The following is a 21593-nucleotide window of genomic DNA, read 5'->3' on the forward strand; positions in this document are numbered from 1 at the left end:
ATTGAATGAATGCCACCTTGGTATCATATATAAATAGCTAGTCATTATCATTGTAAAAATATCTCATTAAACATAATTTGACAATTATATAGATGTATTTTGATAAGTATTACAGTATCAAACAATATATTATCATAAATATATCACTATAAAAAATATAAGTGACCATGTTAGATGTTAACATTCTAATAAACATCTTATATTAGTTTTATATCAATATAAAAAAAGAACCATCAATTTTATTGTGCTGGTCAGAAAAACTCGAGCGCAAGTTAGTCCGAACACCATAATTATCAAACCCGGACACCAGAGTTATAAAAAAGAAACAACTTAATTATTTTACAAAAATCCCCCAAAGAAATTTTTTATTTATAAAAATAATATCAGTTCGCCTTTGTTGACTATCAACTAGTACAACATAGACAACCAAAAAAGGACCAGATATCTATATACAGAAGTTATTGATAATCTAAATCATTTTTTCGGAGCAACCCACGTTTCAGATATCTGATTAAGGTATGGTTTTGAGCATTTTATTTAGATTGTATTTTTTTACAGTTTGTTGAATACATTTATTATTGAACTTATGGCTGGAATATGTATGTTGTTGATATCTGATAAAAGGGTGATGAAGGAAATAAATAAATTGTTTGGGAAATGGAGTGAATTAATGATTTTTTCAGCAAGTTTCCACTTTTTTTTCATCATCTTGTTTTTATGTTTTTGGGAAGATTTAGTGTTAGTTTCTCCTCAATTTTATGTATGTTGATTGGTGTAAATATAACTGATAGTTCTTCTTGTTCTTGTAACTTTATTCGTTTTGTTTTATCCATGATGGTGCTTGTATTTTTTCAGAGAGCTGTATTGGTGCTTGTTTAGTGGATAGTTAGATAAAGTTTGTATATTTAGGGCCTGTTTGGCCATGAAAATTGTGAGTATTTCAAAAAAGTAGTTTTTGTTTTCAAAGTGAAAAATGGTATTTGGAAATCGGAGTTGTGTTTTAGCATGAATACAAATTGGAGTTGTTTTTGAATTTTTGTGAGTGATTTGGAGTGAAAAAAGTGAAAACAGCTTTTTGGTGTTTTTCAAATTCCAGAAAAATTCGGAATTTGACTTCAAGTTGAATTCTGGAATTTTATGGCCAAACATAGCTTCCGGATGTCAACTCCGGAAAAAAATAAAAATATTCCGAGCCAAACGACCACTTAAAGTCTAGTGGATGGTGGATTCTTCGTCCTGGATAGTTTTTAGTTCTCTGTTGAATGGTGGATGCTGTTGGGGTGGTATAAAAAAGGGAATTTTGCTCAAAATGTCTGAACTGTACGCTAGATGAGATGGCAATAGAGCTACTTATTACCTATGTTGCTCGGACCCTCCAAAAATATTTCTGGAACCATGTTGTCCTACAGAAATGCATTCTTTTGGGGATCCGACAGATATTCCAGTATTTTGAAGAGTCCGAGCAACATAGCTTGTAACTTTCTTTTGTTGCTGTGTAGGATTGAATGTTCTGTCTAAAATCTAAATCTCGTCTGAGCTAATATAGTTTCAGCGAGAACTCTTTCAATAATTAGGAAGTCACAGGTTGCTTCTGTCAAAACTATTTATATTTTTGATATTGGCTATAGAATAAAATTATTTAGTTAACAAGGTATTTGGTCTTTGTCGCTAAGGACAACATCACAGTTGCATTCGAGATTGACTTTTCTATGTCTAATCTTCTCTGGCACACAAGTACATGTCATCACCTTCTCGGTGTTAATTAAGATAGCTTGATTACTCATCAAAAAAACATTTTCTTTCTATGGCATACGAAGTATATGTGATAATAGCTTAACCAACTTTTGAAATATGATCGTTTTGATTGTATTAGATTGACTGCTGCTGATCATTTTTCACAAAGTGAACTATGTTTTGGGGACCTAACTTAACAGATTTGCTTTAATGATCATGATACATTTGAATTAGTTAATGGTTGACTCCTCATTACGTCCTAGAGGGCAGACTTGGGTAATAATTTATTGGCGTGGTTGAAGTGTTTTCTCTTTAGAGTTCGTTGCTACATTGATCCTATGAGTGAACTTAATAAGTGTTTTTGGTTATCCTGTACATGGACTGATGGAAGGAATTGCCATTGAAGTAATAAGGAGTCATTAGTTGATTGTTGTTGCATCCTTTAATTCAATACACTCCATGCTGATCATAATCAATTTCTTGCTTCAATTAGTTTTATTGCTAGATTTTGATAAAATTTTACTTTTCGTTGTTGGTTTCCTGTGCTTTCTTGTTGATTCCTGGTAGATTACTGAAAGTTGCTTTAGCTCACGTCTAATGTGATTCATTAAGTGCTGTCTTCCCCCTTTTCTTGCTATGTGTTTCTCTTGTTGCTGCTGCCCGCTGCTATATTAGCTTAGTCAAATACCATATAACTGGATATCTTTTGTTTGACAACCGTGCCTAGCAATTCTTTGTTTATTTCCCTATCTGCTGCTATTCATTTTTCGTGTGTTTCCATTGTGCTGCTCTTCATTTTCCTACACTTCTGAACCTTTGTTATTAGAACTGAATAAATTTTGTGTTAGATTGCAGGAAATTCCACTCATCGTGACGCGTATGGCTACCTTCAAGGCATTTTTGAACAGTCCTGTTGGCCCAAAAACAACCCATTTTTGGGGTCCTGTAGCCAACTGGGGATTTGTCATTGCTGTATGCTTATCTAGAATATAATATTATAACATTACATTGGTTTCCATTGGTTGATATTGTACATGAGTTATATTTACCTACTTTGCAGGGACTCGTAGACACACAGAAACCCCCAGAAATGATATCAGGCAACATGACCTCAGGTAGGAGTTTTCTATTTAAACAGCTGCTGGCTTTAACGATATATACCTTCATCTTTTTTTTTTCCCCCTTATAATGCAGCAATGTGCGTGTATTCTGCACTGTTCATGAGATTTGCATGGATGGTACAGCCTCGTAATTATCTACTTTTGGCATGCCATGCCTCGAACGAGACGGTGCAACTTTATCAGCTATCACGTTGGGCAAAAGGTCAAGGGTAAACGGTTATCTTAACTTTACAACTTTGTTGGTATTTTCTGCCCCTCCTAGCCAGACATTGACTTATTCCTCCTTCAAGAGGATTTTAAGTGAAAAAAGGAGAGAAATAAACAGCTACTCCCTTCATGCCAGTTTGTGTGGCAACATTTCCTTTTTAGTCGGTTTAAAAAAAGGATAACTTTCTAAATTTAAACAATTTAACTTAAACTTCTTGTTTTACCCTTAGTAAGAAGCTTTTATAGCCACACGAGTGTTATGGAATGTTTAAGAGCACACGTTTCAAAAGTCTTATAACCAAACATATGTTATGGCATGTTTATGACCACAAGTTCCTTAAGTCTTCATTTCTTTCTTAAACTACATGCCTATTTTAATTTTACCACATAAATTGGAACAGGGGGAGTATTACAGAATGAAAAAGATCTTCAATGGATTAATGGTGCTTATTACAGAATGAAAAAGATCTTCAATGGATTAATGGTGCTTAGGAAATAGATTTCTTTTGCTCTTGTTTATTCCTCCTCCCCTTAGTAATTCGTGTAATATGCTTGAGAGCCTATATCTGATGACTTGTGTGTGTCGTGCCCTTGAAGTTTGTTCCTGTGTTTTGTGCTTACAGTTACAATTTTACGAGTATATGTTTGCAATATATGCTACCAATTATTTGTTTATATGTTGGTTTCCCGTTGTACCTGCAGATATTTGCAGAAGAATGCCGACAGAGCAGCGTGATCTAGTGTTCTTTCCCGTTTTGTTCTGGACCTGTTTGTAGATTTGGTTATTTCCATCACTCATTGCACAGATTATTGTTCTTGATCATCCAAGAGCTGAACTAGCAGCTCAAAGTACTAACATAGTGACCATTGTAGTGAATGATCATGTTTATAAGATTTGCCGTAATAAGGTAGGACAATTTGAATGGCAAGAAATTAGTATGGAAGAATTCAATATATTTGTGATTTCGCCTCTTCGCCCAAGTCTTTCCCCTGTCCCGCCTCGCTAGCATTTCACCCTGTCCTTCCGAGTCCCATTTCCGTTCCTAGATTTCACTACTTCTGTCTAGCCATCCCCTGTCCCGCCTCGCTAGCATTTCACCCTGTCCTTCCGAGTCCCATTTCCGTTCCTAGATTTCACCACTTCTGTCTAGCCAAACACTACCATTTGATCTAAAAAGCTCCAATCTAGAAACTTTCTTCACCCTAACAAACTGTCAAGTGTCCCACCTCGGTGTGGGATGGGATTATTTGCCTCCTAATATGATCTTGGACAATTCTTACTTCATGCGTTAGGTTTCGGGGTTGAGTTAGGTCCATAGTCCATTTCTTATCATATTATCAGAGCTATACCCATCTTAATTCTTGGTTTACCCGATGTAAGGTCCACAGGCTTTTTATGTCCATGGGCTTTTTATGAGTGGAAATCTGAGGGGAGGGGGTGGGGGGCTTGTCCCACATTGGTGTGTGAATGGAATTATTTGCCTCCTTATATAATCTTGGGCAATCTTTAACTCATGAACTAGCTTGTGGGATACCCAAAGTTCATTTGACTTATATGTACACACATCAACATTAGATAAACTGTAGCAGAAGATGAAAGTTGTTTCTTTTTGTTGTTATTTCTTGCCTTTGTTCTGGGGGAGCTAGGGCATGGTGCTAGGAAGGAAATGGGCCCATAAAAGTTGGGTCAAGGGCCCAAAATCATTAGAATATGGGCCTTCTAAACAATGGCCTCATTGCTTATCTTTTGGGCTACTCCACAGACTATCTTCTCAACCAGGTCCAGTTTCTCTCTGCTATCTGTCTCCTAGTGGACTTGTAATACGTAGCATAAAGCAGCAGTTGGGCTAGGCCCAGCACTGTTCCCATCACATTTGGTATCTGAAATAAGGAACCGAAATATATAGAGTAGTATTCGAGAAGGATTTAACTTATATACATTGACAATATAAAATAAGTAAAAAATACTCACAAGAGTGTAGACGTCGAGACGGATGAGGGCATAAGCCAACCAACTAGTGCTGCAGAGAAATGAGAAAAAGGAAAGGAAGAAGGGCATGTACTCAACACTCTTGGTTTTTATCACCAATTTCTACAATAGTAAAAAGTATCAGAAGTTTGTCTACATTTTTTACTAGCATATAAATCTCATATATATGCAGAGGCGGGAGCTAGGGAGCGGCATAAGTGGGTTAATCCGAAGTATCCCTTTTGCAGGAAAATTACACTCTCTATATATATATATATATATATATATATATATATATACATGTGAGGCACATGCTTTCGCCCAAACTGCATATAAAAGCGATATATTTAACTAAAAAAATATAATTTGTGTTAGTACGCATGCGTATAATAACAACAACAACTATATACTTATCGTGTAGTCCCACAAGTGGTAGCTATATAAAAGCAAATTTTCATTCCACTCCTTTAATATTTTAACTTCCATTTTGATGAAATTATTTAATTCAAATCAAATTTGGAACCGGAATTTGACATTATAACTTATGTAACCTAATTTTACTGTTATTTAATTCTAAATAAATAATCTATACATAGTTAATGAACTTTTAAGACAAATACATAATTTAACTTGTGCGAAAAGAGATGAAGCTTGCAAGCCCTCTTAATTAGGGATTAGGGGTTCGAACATGGATATGGAAAAAAATCTTTGGAGGAAGCGCTCCCCCCGAATGGCGCGATGCGGTGTGAATTATCTGGATTGATTGGGCTCAAATGCGGATATCGAGCACCAATCAGAAAATCAAAGAACGTGAAAAATGAGGTAGGAGGTTCGATAGCTTTTGATATGTAATAATAGGTTATCTACCTGATTTTTCAAGTTCCGAAATACATACAATCATTATGGACGGTCATCTATAAGCACTGATGGATTCGATATTTTACTAGAAGAATTCAAATTAAAATATAAAGAAGTAAACACACGGAAAAAATCACGTGGATTCAATAGATAGTATATATACATTAAAAACATTGGCCTATATATCTAAATAATTTAGTTTTACAATCGGAGACGTACGTGTCAATGAACTTCTCTTGAACAAAGATAGCTCTGCTTCAGCTTAAATGGAGTATCTTTTAAGTAACTTAATAATGGGAAAACCTTTTAACGTTATATAAACTTTATTAGGAAAGAGGTGTGGAAAGGAAGAGGTGCAGTTGGATTTTTCTAAATCAAAACTTGAAACGTATCGAAAAGAGAAGAAAACAAAAGTAAAAGCTACGGAAGACGAAGAAAAAGAAAATAATATCTATGAAATGCAATCTGCTTATATATTCCAAAGCCCCAAATAAATTTTGAAATACAGAATTAATTACTTTTCATGTAAAAATAAGGCAAAGTTCTTTTATTGTTTTGCTAACAATGAATTCAAAGCCAAACTTATCCTTTCTTTTCTTGTTTACATTGTGGATAATAATTCCCCGATCTTTTGGCCTTATTTTTGGCAAATTGACGGTGGGATTTTTTTTTTTTTGAAAGTTAATCTCGATTGAGGAAATAATCTCCTGTGAATAGTTACAATTTGAAGTAAATAATTTTACAATTTTTTTTTGTGTTTTATTTAATTAATCTCTTATATTTATGAAAAGAGTCATATAAATAAAACTAACATTGTGCACTCAAATAAAAGTTCTAGCGAATTCTTAAATCCATCTCTTGACTGCTTTTATAAGAAAGAAAGAATAGGAAAGAAACACTTAAAGAGAGTGAAAAATGAAGGGCCTAAAAACCTAGTCACGGAATATGTCACGACTCAAACCAGAGGGCCATTACGGGCACCCGAGCCCTACCTGCCGAGCACCGATAATCATACTTCCATATCATAATCATAAACAAGAGTTGACCTCGAGGGTCATCAAATGGAAATCTGCTAAATCATGAGAGAAATATGCTGAAAAAGGGAGGAGCGCAAAAAGACATATATACTATATGACTATGCTGGACAAAACTGTGTAAGCTGACAAGGCCATCATGAAATACTATATAGGAAAAATATAGGCCGAGGGGACCATACAACGTCTAACTAACCCATGACTGTCTACAAGCCTCTACTAGAGTATGTGACGTATTAAGGTCGGGACAGGGCCTCGCCATATCCATATGCATATCAAAAATATCGTACCAAGACTAGACTGCAACTCCGGAACAAGAGGAGTGCTCCCATATCAGCTGAACAACAACTTACAGGGGCGGATCGTCAACCTGTCTACCTGAGCCTACTGGCATGAAACGCAGCGCCCCAGAAAAAGGACGTCAATACGGACAACCGTACTGAGTATGTAAGGCATGAAAGTAACATGAAAGAGACATAAGAGTACATAGGATGAAATGAATGCAACCTGTATGTCTGAACTGCCTCTGAGGGCCAATGATATGCATAAATACTGTGCATGCATGCATGAGGTCATATATATATATATATATATATATATATATATATATATATATATATATATATATATATATATATCTGTAGGGCATCCCATCGTATCATATCACCTGCGGGCATCATCATCACGGTAGTGCATATATATACGTGTCACCTTCCCCATACCCCATATATATATATATATATATATATATATATATATATATATTCCCCCCATACCCCATAATATATATATATATATATATATATATATATATGTGTGTGTGTGTGTGTGTGTGTGTGTGTATATATATATATATATATAAAATACATAATATACGCGTATATAACGTCATAGGTCGTACATGTATATATATATAATATAAATGTAATGGATGAATATGATAAGAGTACATCATGAACATCGGAGTGATGTAGGTCGTTATACCTCCGAACGTCGTTATGTGCTAGCATTTTCGTTAATAAATGACTATGAATCATACTGAATCTGAAGAAAACTTACTGAAAATAACATTCTAGAACATGGAACATCCCTAGCTTCTAAGAATATAATCATTTATGGAGTAGCGTTACGTTTATGTTCCGTTCATAAGGATCATGCCAAAAGAAGGAAAGTTAACCTTAACATACCTCAAGTCGTCAACAAATCCCACAATGAGACTGTCGGGATAGCATTCCAATCTCCTTAGTCACTATAGCACACCTAATAGTCAACAACATAACAACAACCTCATATAAGTCTCTTTAATTCCATATAACTACTCACTCCAAGATTTATATCAAAACAACCCAATATGCTTTGTATACAACACTTATAGCCCTTCTTCTTCCAATTATACCAAGTATAACATCCTCAAGCTCAAAAACATATTTACAACATGGCTTAAGTTAAATTACATCTCAACATATACTCATTCATATATGAACCTTTCCTCCAACTCCTTTTCATCATATAAACTCATAAACATGGAGTTAGGATTGAATCTTACCTCAAAACTTAAGAATACATCAATACCAAGAGTGCTTCATCTTGAAGTATCCTCCAAAACCACCACCTAGAGGAGAAACAAGCTTCCATGATCACTTTAGCATCCCTAAACACTTAATCTTCTCTTTTGATTCTTGATTTTTGTTAAGAATGGATTAGATGTGATGGAGAGAATTTTCTAGAATGTTGGAGATCAGGGGAATGGAGAAAATGAGTTAAAAGGATAAGTATATGAAATATATATGCCGATTTAAAAATATGGATAAAAAGTACGGACCGTATCTTTAAATATGGTCTGTATTTCTTGGCTGTAATTCTCAGTATAAAACTCTGCCTTCTGCCAAGGGAAACACGGTCCGTACTTGAAATCTTATTTTTTGGTACGGGACATATTTTTCACCGTAATTCTCGAATTTGCGATCTGTCAGTTGCATTGGAAAGAAAACTCTCTGAACTTGAATTTACATAGATTATGCATTCCATAACTCCTCAAATGCTAGAAGATATACCTCCCCAAATTTGGACCAAAAATCCTGTCCAGAATTCTGCCAAATTTTTTCAAAGTTTCGACAAACTTAATTTCTTCGATTCGCTTGATCCCGGAACCTTCCAATACCTACTAAACATGATCTTAAACTCTTATACGCTCGATATAGACATGTCCAATCCCATATGACCTCCAAGGTCACTCTGCTCTCTGATTCTATAGCTACCAACTCATGAGAAAACTTAATGTATAAAAGTACGGGGTGTAACATTACTTTATCGATAAAAATAGGTTTTATGCTATTGAAGTCAAGAAGATGATTAGAGCGTTATTTATTAATGTGGGAAGAACATGAACCTTAGGCCAAACTCAAATGCATGTAAAAGCTAGCTCGTTAAATGATGTATGCTCATCTCATGTGGATATTTATCAAAATTTAACAGAGTCATGTTGCCATACTTTTCTTTTTGAAGATTGGTATTTCTAAAGATCTAAAGACATTTAAAAGAAAATGACAAAATTTTAAAGACGGGATTATTTAAGAACAGGAACTGCACTTGATAATAAGCTTTGGTATATCAAGTCATCGCTTAAAATAGATATCTCGTTTGAAAACAAGGTTGATTTTAGAAATGGATTTGCGACAAAATTTTCATTTAAGGAACTCTGTTGACTGAGGGAAGATGTGAGGCACCCCTTGAGTCCCGTGGTTCTAGAATGACCACTTTATTGGCTTGTATTGGCTTAAATGGAAACTCAATTCGACAAACTCCACAGACACGCAAGTATATATATGCACACACAAATTGTTTAAAATAATGTCCAAATTATTACAGCCGAAACTAAAAGGAAATGCAAAAAAAGTAAACCTATAGTAGTCTATTCCAACCTATGCTAAGTTGTCTCCGACATCCGAGGTCTTTCACAAACAATCTCCTTTTACAAAATACCTTGGGGCATTCCACAACAGTGAGTATATTGGTACTCTGGAACATTTCACCCGAAAAATAGATACAGTTATTAAAAGTGAGTAAACAAACAAGCAATCAAATTGAACATATGATTTCCCTATATAACCACCCTCGATATTATCCTAATAACGGTCTATCAATTCTGTTAACATCCTAGGCATAGTCCTAACAACCCAATTAAATAGAAGTATAAAGCAATAAACCAATTCAGGTCCAAATGTAATTTTATTTTACTAATAAATAAAGAAATTTTTACATGATGTAGCTAACATATAAGAGGTATTTAGGTATAATAATTACACTTTAGTTTCATTACAAATCGTAGCTATAAAGTATTAGTATTTGCAGCTCGTAGCTATAAATGTATATGTATTTAGCTGACTGTATTTTTGAGCAAACTAGATATATTTGATTGTATGTGTTGTTTGACTGATCTATATACATATATATTTGACTGACTGTATTTTGGCAAAGTAGAGTATTGGAGTGTATGTGTTGTTTGACTGATCTATATACATATGTATTTGGCTGACTGTATTTTCGAATTGTGTATTTGAATACACCCGAATAAACGCTAAATAGGTAAAACATAGCTATGAATTATAATTACAAAAACAGTAGCTACAATTAAAATATTTACATTGTTTTACCAATTACCCACATGCACAGTAAATATTGAAAACAGTAGCTACGGTAAGAATATACTCTATGGTGGTATTACAGATAATAATACGAAAATAATGAAATAATAGACAAATTAAAAATAAAGTTGAGTTATCAAGCTCAATCTTCCTTTTACAGATGTAAATATTACTCCCTCCATCCCTTTTTATGTGAGGGTGCTTGACTGGGCACGAAGTTTAAGAAGTAAAGGCATACTTTTAAAATTTGGGATCTAAAACAAACCATAAAAATTTGTGTGACTAGAAATCACTTCATTAAGAGAAAAAATGTAAATTTAAGTTGAATTTTTTACTAATTTAGAATGGTGTTATTCATTTTTGGACTGACAAAAAAAAAAAAGAGTGTCACAGAAATTGAGACGGAGGGAGTAATAAATATAGATGACCCATCTAAAGTACTCGACAATATAGATTCCCCTTCAAAAAGTTGAACCTCATAAATAATTCGTGAAGCTAGCTCTTTCAGCAGCTGCTACAATTAGTTAATACCATCACATGAATATGCATCTACAAAGCCCAACTACCCATCTATAGGGATCGACCTGTTAAATAAATCTTTTGACTTGACCCGATCCCTGAACCTCTATCTCTTTAATTGAGGCCATAATGGGCCAAGTCAAATTCATAAGAAGCAATTTTAATATTTTAAATTTTGTGTTATAAGTTAGCAAAATCCTTTAAAAATGAAAATTAGTTGGATAAGTTAAGTCACATTATAGATAACAAAATATAAAAAATTAATAAAAAAAATACTTTTACTAATTTTTCAAAATTGAATAACTTAAAGTTTTTTTAAAAAAATTACTGATTGAATTGTTACACTTTGTCATATGCATTAAAAAGGTTGGATAATTATGTTAAATTTTCTTAATTTCTGATAAACCATAACTATGTATCTATAGAATGGATTAGGCTTAATTAATCATAACAAGGCACCTAAGAATAAAGCTTTTTAAAATAAGCATGAGTTGAAAATTGTTCTTCAATAAACTCACAAATTCTTTAAGATTAATGAAGGCTCTGATACCATAGTTATGAAATAAAAAAACTGGAGAGATTCAAATTGTGTGGTGGCTTGGTATAGTACAATTTTTATGGGTTAATAACGAGTTCATGTTTTATTTTGCCAGATAATGATAATGTTTTAATATACTTTAAAGTTGTTGTAACTGAAATCTCAAATCAAATGTGAAATTATTGCAGCAGACGATTCATATAAGAAGAATTCTTTTAGCTTACATTTTATTATGAACGAGTTGTATCAAAATATTCAATATATTGGGCCTATGTTAAACCCTCTAGTAACACATGAAAAAAAAATATATATATATCGAAAGTATTTTGACAAGGTGTTCTATGGGGGAAAATAATGGCGGCGCGGTAAAAAGGGACAAGTGTTAAATTCGTCGCTCCTTGAAAACGCGCTTACACCACCCGCACCCTAATTTGAAGGACCAAAGACACCCACCCACAGGGGCTCTCATCTTACTAATACAATTATTGGCATAGAGAGAAAGCCTCGGGAACACCAATAGTTACTTGTCATTCTGCCATAGAAACTACCATGTTAAACCCAAATAAATGCCAAAATTGTTCCTTCAGTGGGAACCTCAAGTGCAGGAACCCTTGTCCCTTCAGGGACATGCCATGCCCCAAAATGAGTACAATGCTCTACATAATCACATAGGCCGCAACCAATTTCGTACTCTTGCTCTGAATAATGAAGATACTCCTGAAGCTCCGAAAGGACCTTAACTCATCCGGTGCCTTATTGAGGAGTCTAGCTATTGGGTGACGGATAATATTAGAGGAACTATTGGCAAGATCAACATAATGGAAACCGAGATTCAAGTTGTCAACAAAGTCCTTATCGAACTATCCATAGCCACTGCTGCACAGACGCCGGCTGATGCACTCGCTTGTTTTGAGATCGCTAGGGGTCATGCTGCTGTGCTTACTCCAGATCATCCAGCTCGATTGGGGCTCACATTTGCCTTATCTTCACACTGCCACACGTCATTGCAGTTGGACGATGCCATTACCACTTCCCGTGAGGCCCTTGATGCTGTTGTTGAAGCTGAGCTTTCGCCACGGAGCGTAAGGGTATATGGGTTGCTTCGGGACAAACATCAATTATGGCAAGTGGAGCAAGAGGGACAGGTGGTGCAAGAGTGACAAGGGGGCAGCATGTGATGACTAGTGTTTTAACATAGATAATTTGTCTAAAGTATATTACCTAATTTTGGTGGCATCTATAAATTGGCATTACATAAACTGACGTAGAGTAAGCGTACTGACTGAAATTTGACAAATCACTATTGTTACTTTGCAAAGTGTTTTAACATAGACAATTTGTCTAAAGTATATTACCTAATTTTGGTATCATCTATAAATTGGCGCTGACCTTTTGATTAAAAAAAAAAGGCATTCTATGGGGTCGATTTGGGATAAATATCAGGCTAATTTTCAGATGGACGGAAATGAAATGAGCTAAAATGGACGGATCATTGCGCGGGCCATATTTCTATTGGCTAATTTTGCCACCCCTATGAAAGATAAAAAGTTGGAAAAGGAAGAAGTGAGAGAATTTTATTCACATTAACTTAGTTTTAAAGAAGGAAGGTGAAAGAGCCTTAAAGAGATGAAACAAGTTTCTTCTTGTCCTACCAAATTTTTTTCTTTTTCTGTCTCTTTTTTCGTCCAACTAGTGAGAAATAAAAAGCTAATAACTTTTTTCACATCATTGTCGATTGATCCTTGCATCCTTGGTAAATATTCACCTTTTAAAATGTGAAATCGTTTAGGATAAGGGTAGATATTTGATTAGTAGGAATAATTAAAATGTGAAAACGTTTGGGATAAGGGTAGATGTGAAAACTTTCAAAGACTGATTGAATTTATGTAAAATTAATTAGTTTTATTTGGGTGTTCCGACCCCATATCGTCAGTTCAAAGACCCAAATCCGTAAAATATCTCGGTGACGGGTTTGGGTCATCAGAGCTGATAATATCGGGTTGAAACACCCAAATAAAACTAACTTTACTTAATGACAACCCATAAGCTATTTCTATATTTACTTACCTAAGTCCATCGGAGATTGTGCTATAACGTATATCTAGGCCCTGACCCCGAAAACAAGAAAATATGTTGTCCTCCCCGCACTTTTGAGTGATTTGATAGTGTATGAATTGAGTGTTGATGAAGGTAATAGTTTTTTTTTTTTTTTTGGCCACAAAGTTCATTAATTCTTGTAAACATTAAGCTAAGAGAACAAAAATCTGAAGTCTCTTTAATATAAAAGAAAAATTGAACTCAAAAAAATCAAGTCTAAAACACCTATTTTGGGCAGAATCTCAATCAAACACTTTAAACAAAAATTTAAGAAATAAGCTGCCAAACTTAGAATTTCAAAACAAACAAAACCTAGATCCCAACGAAGAACCTGATTCAAAGCTACAAGGTATTCTTGCATTTTGGATTCCACCCACTACAAGATGGCCTAACTGTGCCGCTTTCTATGTAAGTCTCTGAACCAGGTAAAATTTTTCAGCTTTCTCTACCGTGGATATAAGAATGGCTTGATGAAGGTAATAGCGAATTAATTTATATAACTTAATTAATTCTTTGTCGCAATCGTTTCTTTTGTTTCCCTTTTACGGTTAGAAAATCACATGGAAGCAGATTGATGAAGTATAACGTTTTCTTCTGGACAGACATTTCATGTGCATGCTTTTCACTTATTGTTGTGAGACAAATTTTTGAATTTTTTTCATGAAATTTCTTTTATTGAAGATTGTTAAAAGTATTAAGTAACAAAAATCAATAAGCAATTATTTTAGTCACAGTCTAAATGTTTGATTCCAACAGAAATAGAAGTAAAAAAAATCGGGAATACGTATAACAATAAATGATGCTGTTGTACTAAAAATAGACAAACTAAAAATAAAGTTGAGTTATAAAGCTCAATCTTCCTTTTATAGATGTAAATATTACTCCCTCCGTCCCTTTTTTATGAAGGTGTTTGACCGCCCTAGATATACGTTATAGCACAGTCTCTGATGGACTTCCAGTAAATTTTTATAGAAATTGCTTATGGTTTGTCTTTAAGTAAAGTTAGTTCTATTTGGGTATTCCAACCCGATATCGTTAGCTCCGATGACCCGAACGTGTCACCGATATATTTTAAAGGTGAAATTTGCAGTCATGATTTAATCATACCTTGGTGTTGTCAAAACAAGTTTTAACTCACTCTGATATTAAAGGATTTTTTTTTATTCAATGTGGTTGGAACTCGATTCTGGAAGCCATTTGGTGTGAAATTCCATTGCTTTGTTTTCATTTGCACACCGATCAATTCACTAATAAAAAATTAATCATCGATAATTGAAGGATCGGAGTGAGTTTTGCGATAAAAATTCAATCACTAAAGTTGAAATTTCAAAGAAAATCCAACATTTGATATATGGAAAACTAAGTGATGAGTGTAGAAATGAAATGCAAAAAGTGAAGAAGACATTGTAGAATGCATCAAGCTGAAGGATCGTCTGACAAAAACTTAGACAATTTCATAAGCAGAGTATGTAAATAATAAGTTGGATAACTTACTAACAATGCATGTGAGTGTTTTGCAGGATTTGTGCATTTTTCTAATTGCATGTGATAATTTTTGTTTAGGGTATTTTAGACTTCTTGGAGTACTTGCTGAAATATGTTTTCAAATAGACAGGAAAAGCCTACGGATTATGTGTTGGCTACCGAGGAGTCACATACTGTGGAGGAGTTTTGTGAAGTGACATTTGATTATATGAATGCCCATCAACAAACATGATTTACGTCTAATGTTTACACCAGAAGTCTGTTTATATAGTTTGTGTAGTATTTCATACTAACTTGATAGCACAGGTCAATAAGAAAATAATATGTAATTGCTTGGAACAATTTGTGTCTCGTATTAACAATACTAGTGCATAAATAAAAAAGTAATCTTTCCTGTCTTTCAATTGTGTTTTTCTTTAGCAGCAACGTTGTTATCTTACTACTAAGCAATCAAATATAGTAGATCAACCTCAAAGCAAGAAGAAAAAATAACAAAAAAATAAAATAAAAAAATTAACTATGTATCTGTAGAATGAATTGGGCTTAATTAATCACAACAATGCACCTAAGATTGAATAAACTCATAGTTCCTTTAAGATTAATGGAGGCTCTGATACCACAGTTATGAAATAAAGAAACTAGAGAGAAAATTGAATGGAGAACGAATGATAACTCTTTGTATTGGTTCTTGGATTGATTCAAAATAGAAGAGTAGATCACTATTTATGAGTAATTAAAGTGAATACCATAAGAACAATATATTATTTTCTTATATACACTAAACTAAAAAGGAAACTAAAGTGATTGTGCTTTCTAATCAGATGTATTCAACTATCTTGTTATGTCGTGAAATATAAATATGAAGTGATGTTGTATAATAAACAGTTTCTACGGTTAATAGCATATGTCCAACCATTATTTCGTAAGCTTTTCGACAATGTAAGTTTAAATGTTTGGTGGTTTGATGTGGCCAACAGTTTCAATAAGTTGATAATGTGATTCTTCTGGATTGTGTTTTGATTACATCATTGCATAGTAATTTAGAATTCAAATTGTGATGTGGCTTGGTGTAGTACAATTTTTATGGGTTAATAACGAGTTCATGTCTTATTTTGCAAGATAATGATGATGTTTTAATACACTTTAAAGTTGTTGTGACTGAAATCTCAAATCAAATGTGAAATTATTGCAGCAGATGATTCATATGAGAAGAATTCTTTTAGCTTGCATTTTATTATGGACGAGTTGTATCAAAATATTCAAGATATTGAGCCTATGTTGACCCCTCTAGTAACATATGAAAAGAATATGAAAAGAAAAAAAAAACTATTGAAAGTATTTTGACAAGGTGTTCTAAGGGGTCGATTTGGGATAAATATCAACCGAATTTTCAGATGGATGGAAATGAAATGAGCTAAAATGGACTAATAAATGGACGGATCATTGAACCGGTCATATTTCTATTGGCTAATACTCCGCCCCTATGAAAGATAAAAAGTTGGAAAAGAAACAAGTGAGAGAAGTTTATTCACATTAACTTAGTTTTAAAGGAAGGTGAAGGAGACTTAAAGAGATGAAACAAGTTTCTTCTTGTCCTACCAATTTTTTTTCTTTTCTATCACTTTTTTCCACCAACTAGTGAGAAATAAAAAGCTAATAACTTTGTTCACGTCATTGTCCATTGATCCTTACATCCTTGGTAAATATTCATCTTTTAAAATGTGAAAACGTTTAGGATAAGGATAGATATTTGATTAGTAGGAAAAGGAAATGTGGAATTTCTATTTTGTATTACTGGTTTGACATAATTTTACGCAATGATTAGTGCAATAGCTATTTTTACAAATCTAAATATTGACAATTCTAATTTGTTAAGACATTATTAATTCATAAAAGAGAGAATTCACCGTTTGTCACAATATTAGATTTAGGCACATAATTAACATAGTTTTTTGAGTTCCTAAAAAATAGAAGATTTAATTACTTTTTTAGTATATTTACCTATCGTCATTTCATCCACTAAATTAGAGATTTACATTTAAAATGTAACTCCACCACATGATCCCAATTTATTCTCTTACTTTTTTATCTTTATTTTTTATTTTCAATTCACTTCTCTTTTCTCGTTAACGATACACTTCATTCTCAATTTTCTCTTCTTTATAAATAATAAACCTCAATTATTCTTGAGATTTCATGCGTCTGAATCTCCATTTTCCCATTCTTATAAGATTCTTGTTGCTTGACACCTATTACTACCCAGTCATTAGGTTGATTGATCGGGGTTTTTAGATTGAGCAAAATAAAAATTATCTGGTTGCATTCCTCTTCCTTTCATATTACTACCACTTTTTTTTTCCTTTTATTTGGTGGATGGGGAATTGAATCAGGCCTTTTTAGTTATATAACTTTAAAGAGTTGTCAAGTGAGGACATGTATATGTGGGTAATAAAATTTTGAAAAGATATTGAAATAGGGCACATTTAGGGTTTATATTTTTGGTATAAACTTATGGAAATATATTCATGTTGCAAATTTGGTTAATTGGACGTATGTTTTTTGTGAAAAAATTATGACACCTGTAGTATATATATGGTGTAAACTTTTATATCTAAAACTTATCATGTATTTTTAGAGTATAAATATAATATATGGTAATGTCAAACTATTGTTCTAATTCTGAGATAACTTTATGAGATATAAAGGTAAATGGTGTACATTCATGTAATAAGTTTATTAAATCGGAAGTATTTTTTTGTGATTTATATCTAAAGCATACCATATACACTTATGGCATAACTATAATTTGTGGCAAAATCAAATTACTAAGATGTTGAGGAAGTAGGAACACAATTCTTGTTACGGAGAATATTTTTGGAGCAAGAAAGTAGAAGAGAATCACTTTGGTTGTTAATAATTTTTAATGAATGCCATCATCTTAATCAATCAAATCTTGGTCATTAAGTCTGTTTGTTTTTTACGTCTGAATCATAATTGTTTAGATCTAAATTATTAAGTGCGTTTGTTTTTCTTACACTTCAACCACTTAGCTGTCTGAATATATCTAAATGATTAACATCTGTAACAAAGTCTTAACATCATTAAGATGTCTATTTGAAGATTTCTATAAAATGGTAGTTCACCAATTCCATCCTTTCACCGTTAATCGCGATCATCCACCATTATCAATTACCTACAATTGTTACTACCATTAGCCATTATTTATACATTATCACAACAATGCCACCATCACCATCATTACTATAATCAAACCGCTTGTTACAACCATTAGCCATTATTTACAATCATCACAACAATAACCACCAATCACCACTAGCTACTACACACATGAACATTGGCCAACATCATAACTCATCACATTGCAAACCGTTAATTTAGTATTTACCATTATTCACTATCATCACTAATTATTTAGTATCACAATCATCCACCACAACTATCAACCACCATCATTGTAGCTACTACACACCCCACCATTGATATATATATATATATATATAAGGCCAACATCATCCCCAAGGACATCCACAACCACCAAAGCTAGCCATCACTACTAACTACCATAAAAAATTCTTTCGTTTGAACGATTTCTCTATATAAATTGTAAAGATGAATAGTCAAATCAAAGCCTAAAGTTTATCAAAACCGACGAGATGTTTGTCCTATTTGGATGTTATATTTGTATAGTTATCTTTTTCCTCGGCATTAAATTAGATATACCTCAAGCACATGTTTCCACGATCTTATTTTGAATAGTTATCAGTTAATTTGATATACTTAAATGATGAATAAATCTTCACTGTAGGTATTCATTTGTTTACAATAGAGTAAGAAACATTGTAGATAAATTAAACGTAGTCGTGAAATATTCCAAGTATTTGCTTTAGACAATACTCTACCACTTATTACAATCATAGTCCTATTTCGTGTCAATGTTGAACTGCCATATATTATGTTTGAAGAAGAGAATTGGAAGGTATTTGATGCTGGGATAGAGGAAGAGTTTCTCATGAATACATGACTTTAAGGGATACTAAGCAGTCATCTTTTTAACAGTTCATATATAGTCCGTCAAAGTTGTGCAATTTGTCATACTTTTTTGTTGATATATAGTTAGTGACCCGTAACTTCTATTTTTTTTTTGTTTGATTTCTTTTTTCTTCAATTATCTTCAACCGTAATTAAAATGAGAAAGAAATATCTAGGCCATCATAAAAAACGGACTGGTAACTGCCCTAATTAACCAATAAAAGAAATTATATGTTTTCATTTGGGCCCGAATTGGAGAATAATGCAATAATCTGGTAGAAGAAGATGACAAAAATCGGAGATATAGAGGAAAAATTCTTTGAGATATTTGGTAATTATTGTTTTATGGAAAGACAGATGAAATATGAGATTTTCTTACACGGTATCCTGGTGAAGATGGGAAATTTATTCCTTCATTATTGGGTACTTGCATTTGGCTTTTAAAATGGGATTCAAGAAGTACTTAATGGAAAAAGATTCAGTCAAGCATATTTGTGTCCAGTAATGTTCAATGGTCTTGTAGATATATGCCATGTGTACTATAAAAAATTAATGGTTGAGATCCATTTCAACTCATATGCTTAATAAAAGAATTAAAACGTCAAAATATACTAACGGAAGCTGTTAACTATAGCCCACTTTTCTTGCCATTTAAAAAGATTTACTTTCTTTCCTAAGAAATTCAAAAGTTTGTACAACGTAAAAACATGGTACTTTTGAGAAACAAGGTTTTATTTTCTTCTGTTCTTTTAAAGTTAATCATTGTTTGATCTTATTGAGTTTGATTCCTTTATTTATTTTAAAATTTGATTATTTGATATTTTTTTGATATAGTATTATATATTTTTATACTTTCATCCGAAAAGCTCAAAACAAGATTAGGATGCACTGTGATTTTTTTAAACGTATGATCTCATTAATTCTTTGCTTGAATTATTGCTCGGAAATCAAGACGATGAGACGGCTTCGCAAAGTCTAAACTAATTTATATAAAACCAAATAACCAAAAAGCGAAATTTGTATAAATTTCGTAAAATTACCGTCCAAATCGTACCAATCACACCCCTATTGTGGAGTTAGATTAGTTAAAAAAAAACACAATAGCATTGCATACTTTTTCTACGACAGAATTTTTTTTTTTTTCTCTAAATGAAGTATATTTATATTGATTGAGGATAATAGTTAAAACTTTTTTTAATTTATATTGATTGAGGATAATATCTTTGTTAAGAAATTTGACAATATTTGACAATTAAATATTCCAGAATATAATAGTTGTGTGGTGTATTTAACTGCAAGTTGAAATTGCAATAGAAAGTAAATCTTTTTTAAATGGTAAGAAAAGCGGGTATAGTTAACAACTTTCGTTAGTATATTTTGCCATTTTTAGTTCCTTTGTTAAGCATATGAGTTGAAATGGATCTCAACCATTAATTGTTTTATAGTACACGTGGCATTGATCTACAAGACCATTGAACATTACTTGACATAATTGTACTTGACTGGATCCTTTCCGTAATTAAGTGATTGCAATTATATATTATTTTCTTTTATTGCTATATATGTAATAAAATCTGTTTCGCTTGTGATATTCAAAAAGTCCTCTAGTTTCTATATTTAACTCTTAATAATTGAGGGTCCTTTGAACTTTTGTCCCTATTTTGTGCTGATCTTTAATTTTTGCCCTCATAATAAATAATTTTTTTCGCAGGGCATAAATTTATATTTTCGTATCATAATATCTCATAAGTTATGCCTCACACAAATTTTCCCCTTAAAAGAATTATGTCGCAGTAAACATAAATTTGATTGCTAAAGAATAAAAATTAAAGAGCAACCCAGGTAAAGGGCAAACATTAAAGACCAGTCCATTTGAGAGGCAATTTCTTCAATAATTGATACTACTTGATAGACGATGTAAAAATCTCCTTATACTTTTATTCACTTGGGTCGTTGGGAGTATGCCTCGGCCGTTAACAGATTTGGGAGGCCATTATTAGAATAATATTCAAGGTGGTAGGCAAATCCTAGGTTCATTTTGATCGCTTGCTTATTAATTTGCTTTAAATAAATGTACCTATTTTTTGGGCACGAAGTACCTATGTATTATATTAAGTGTCAAAACAAAAATTATTCTCGCACGAATATCCCGAGGTATTTTGTAAAAGGAGGCTGTTCGTGGAAGACCCCTAGATGTCAGGGACAACTTAACCTATGTTAGAATAAATTAGTATAGTTTTACTTTTCTCGCATTTCCTTTTAGATTGGGTTTAATAATTTGGACATTGTTTCGTTCATTAGTATAATACACTAAATTTGTTTGCAAATTCAATTACT

General features: G+C 32.9%; 1 protein-coding gene across 2 annotated transcripts; it reads left to right on the plus strand.

The window, feature by feature from the left end:
• The first annotated feature begins 248 nt into the window (after positions 1-248).
• On the plus strand, positions 249-4036 carry LOC132031421 (mitochondrial pyruvate carrier 1-like). 2 transcript variants are annotated; one of them, XM_059421388.1, is made up of 5 exons: positions 249-516; positions 2590-2706; positions 2795-2849; positions 2929-3057; positions 3765-4036. In XM_059421388.1, exons 2-5 carry the CDS (start codon positions 2614-2616, stop codon positions 3836-3838), a joined length of 351 nt encoding a protein of 116 aa, XP_059277371.1. In that variant the 5' UTR covers positions 249-516; positions 2590-2613; the 3' UTR covers positions 3839-4036. The 2 variants fall into 2 exon arrangements, with proteins under 2 accessions (XP_059277371.1, XP_059277379.1); XM_059421396.1 differs by having other exon boundaries at positions 284-516; positions 2929-3064.
• Positions 4037-21593: the final 17557 nt, after the last annotated feature.

Source organism: Lycium ferocissimum, chromosome 1 (genome assembly GCF_029784015.1).
Source record: "Lycium ferocissimum isolate CSIRO_LF1 chromosome 1, AGI_CSIRO_Lferr_CH_V1, whole genome shotgun sequence".
NCBI classification, from domain to species: domain Eukaryota; kingdom Viridiplantae; phylum Streptophyta; class Magnoliopsida; order Solanales; family Solanaceae; genus Lycium; species Lycium ferocissimum.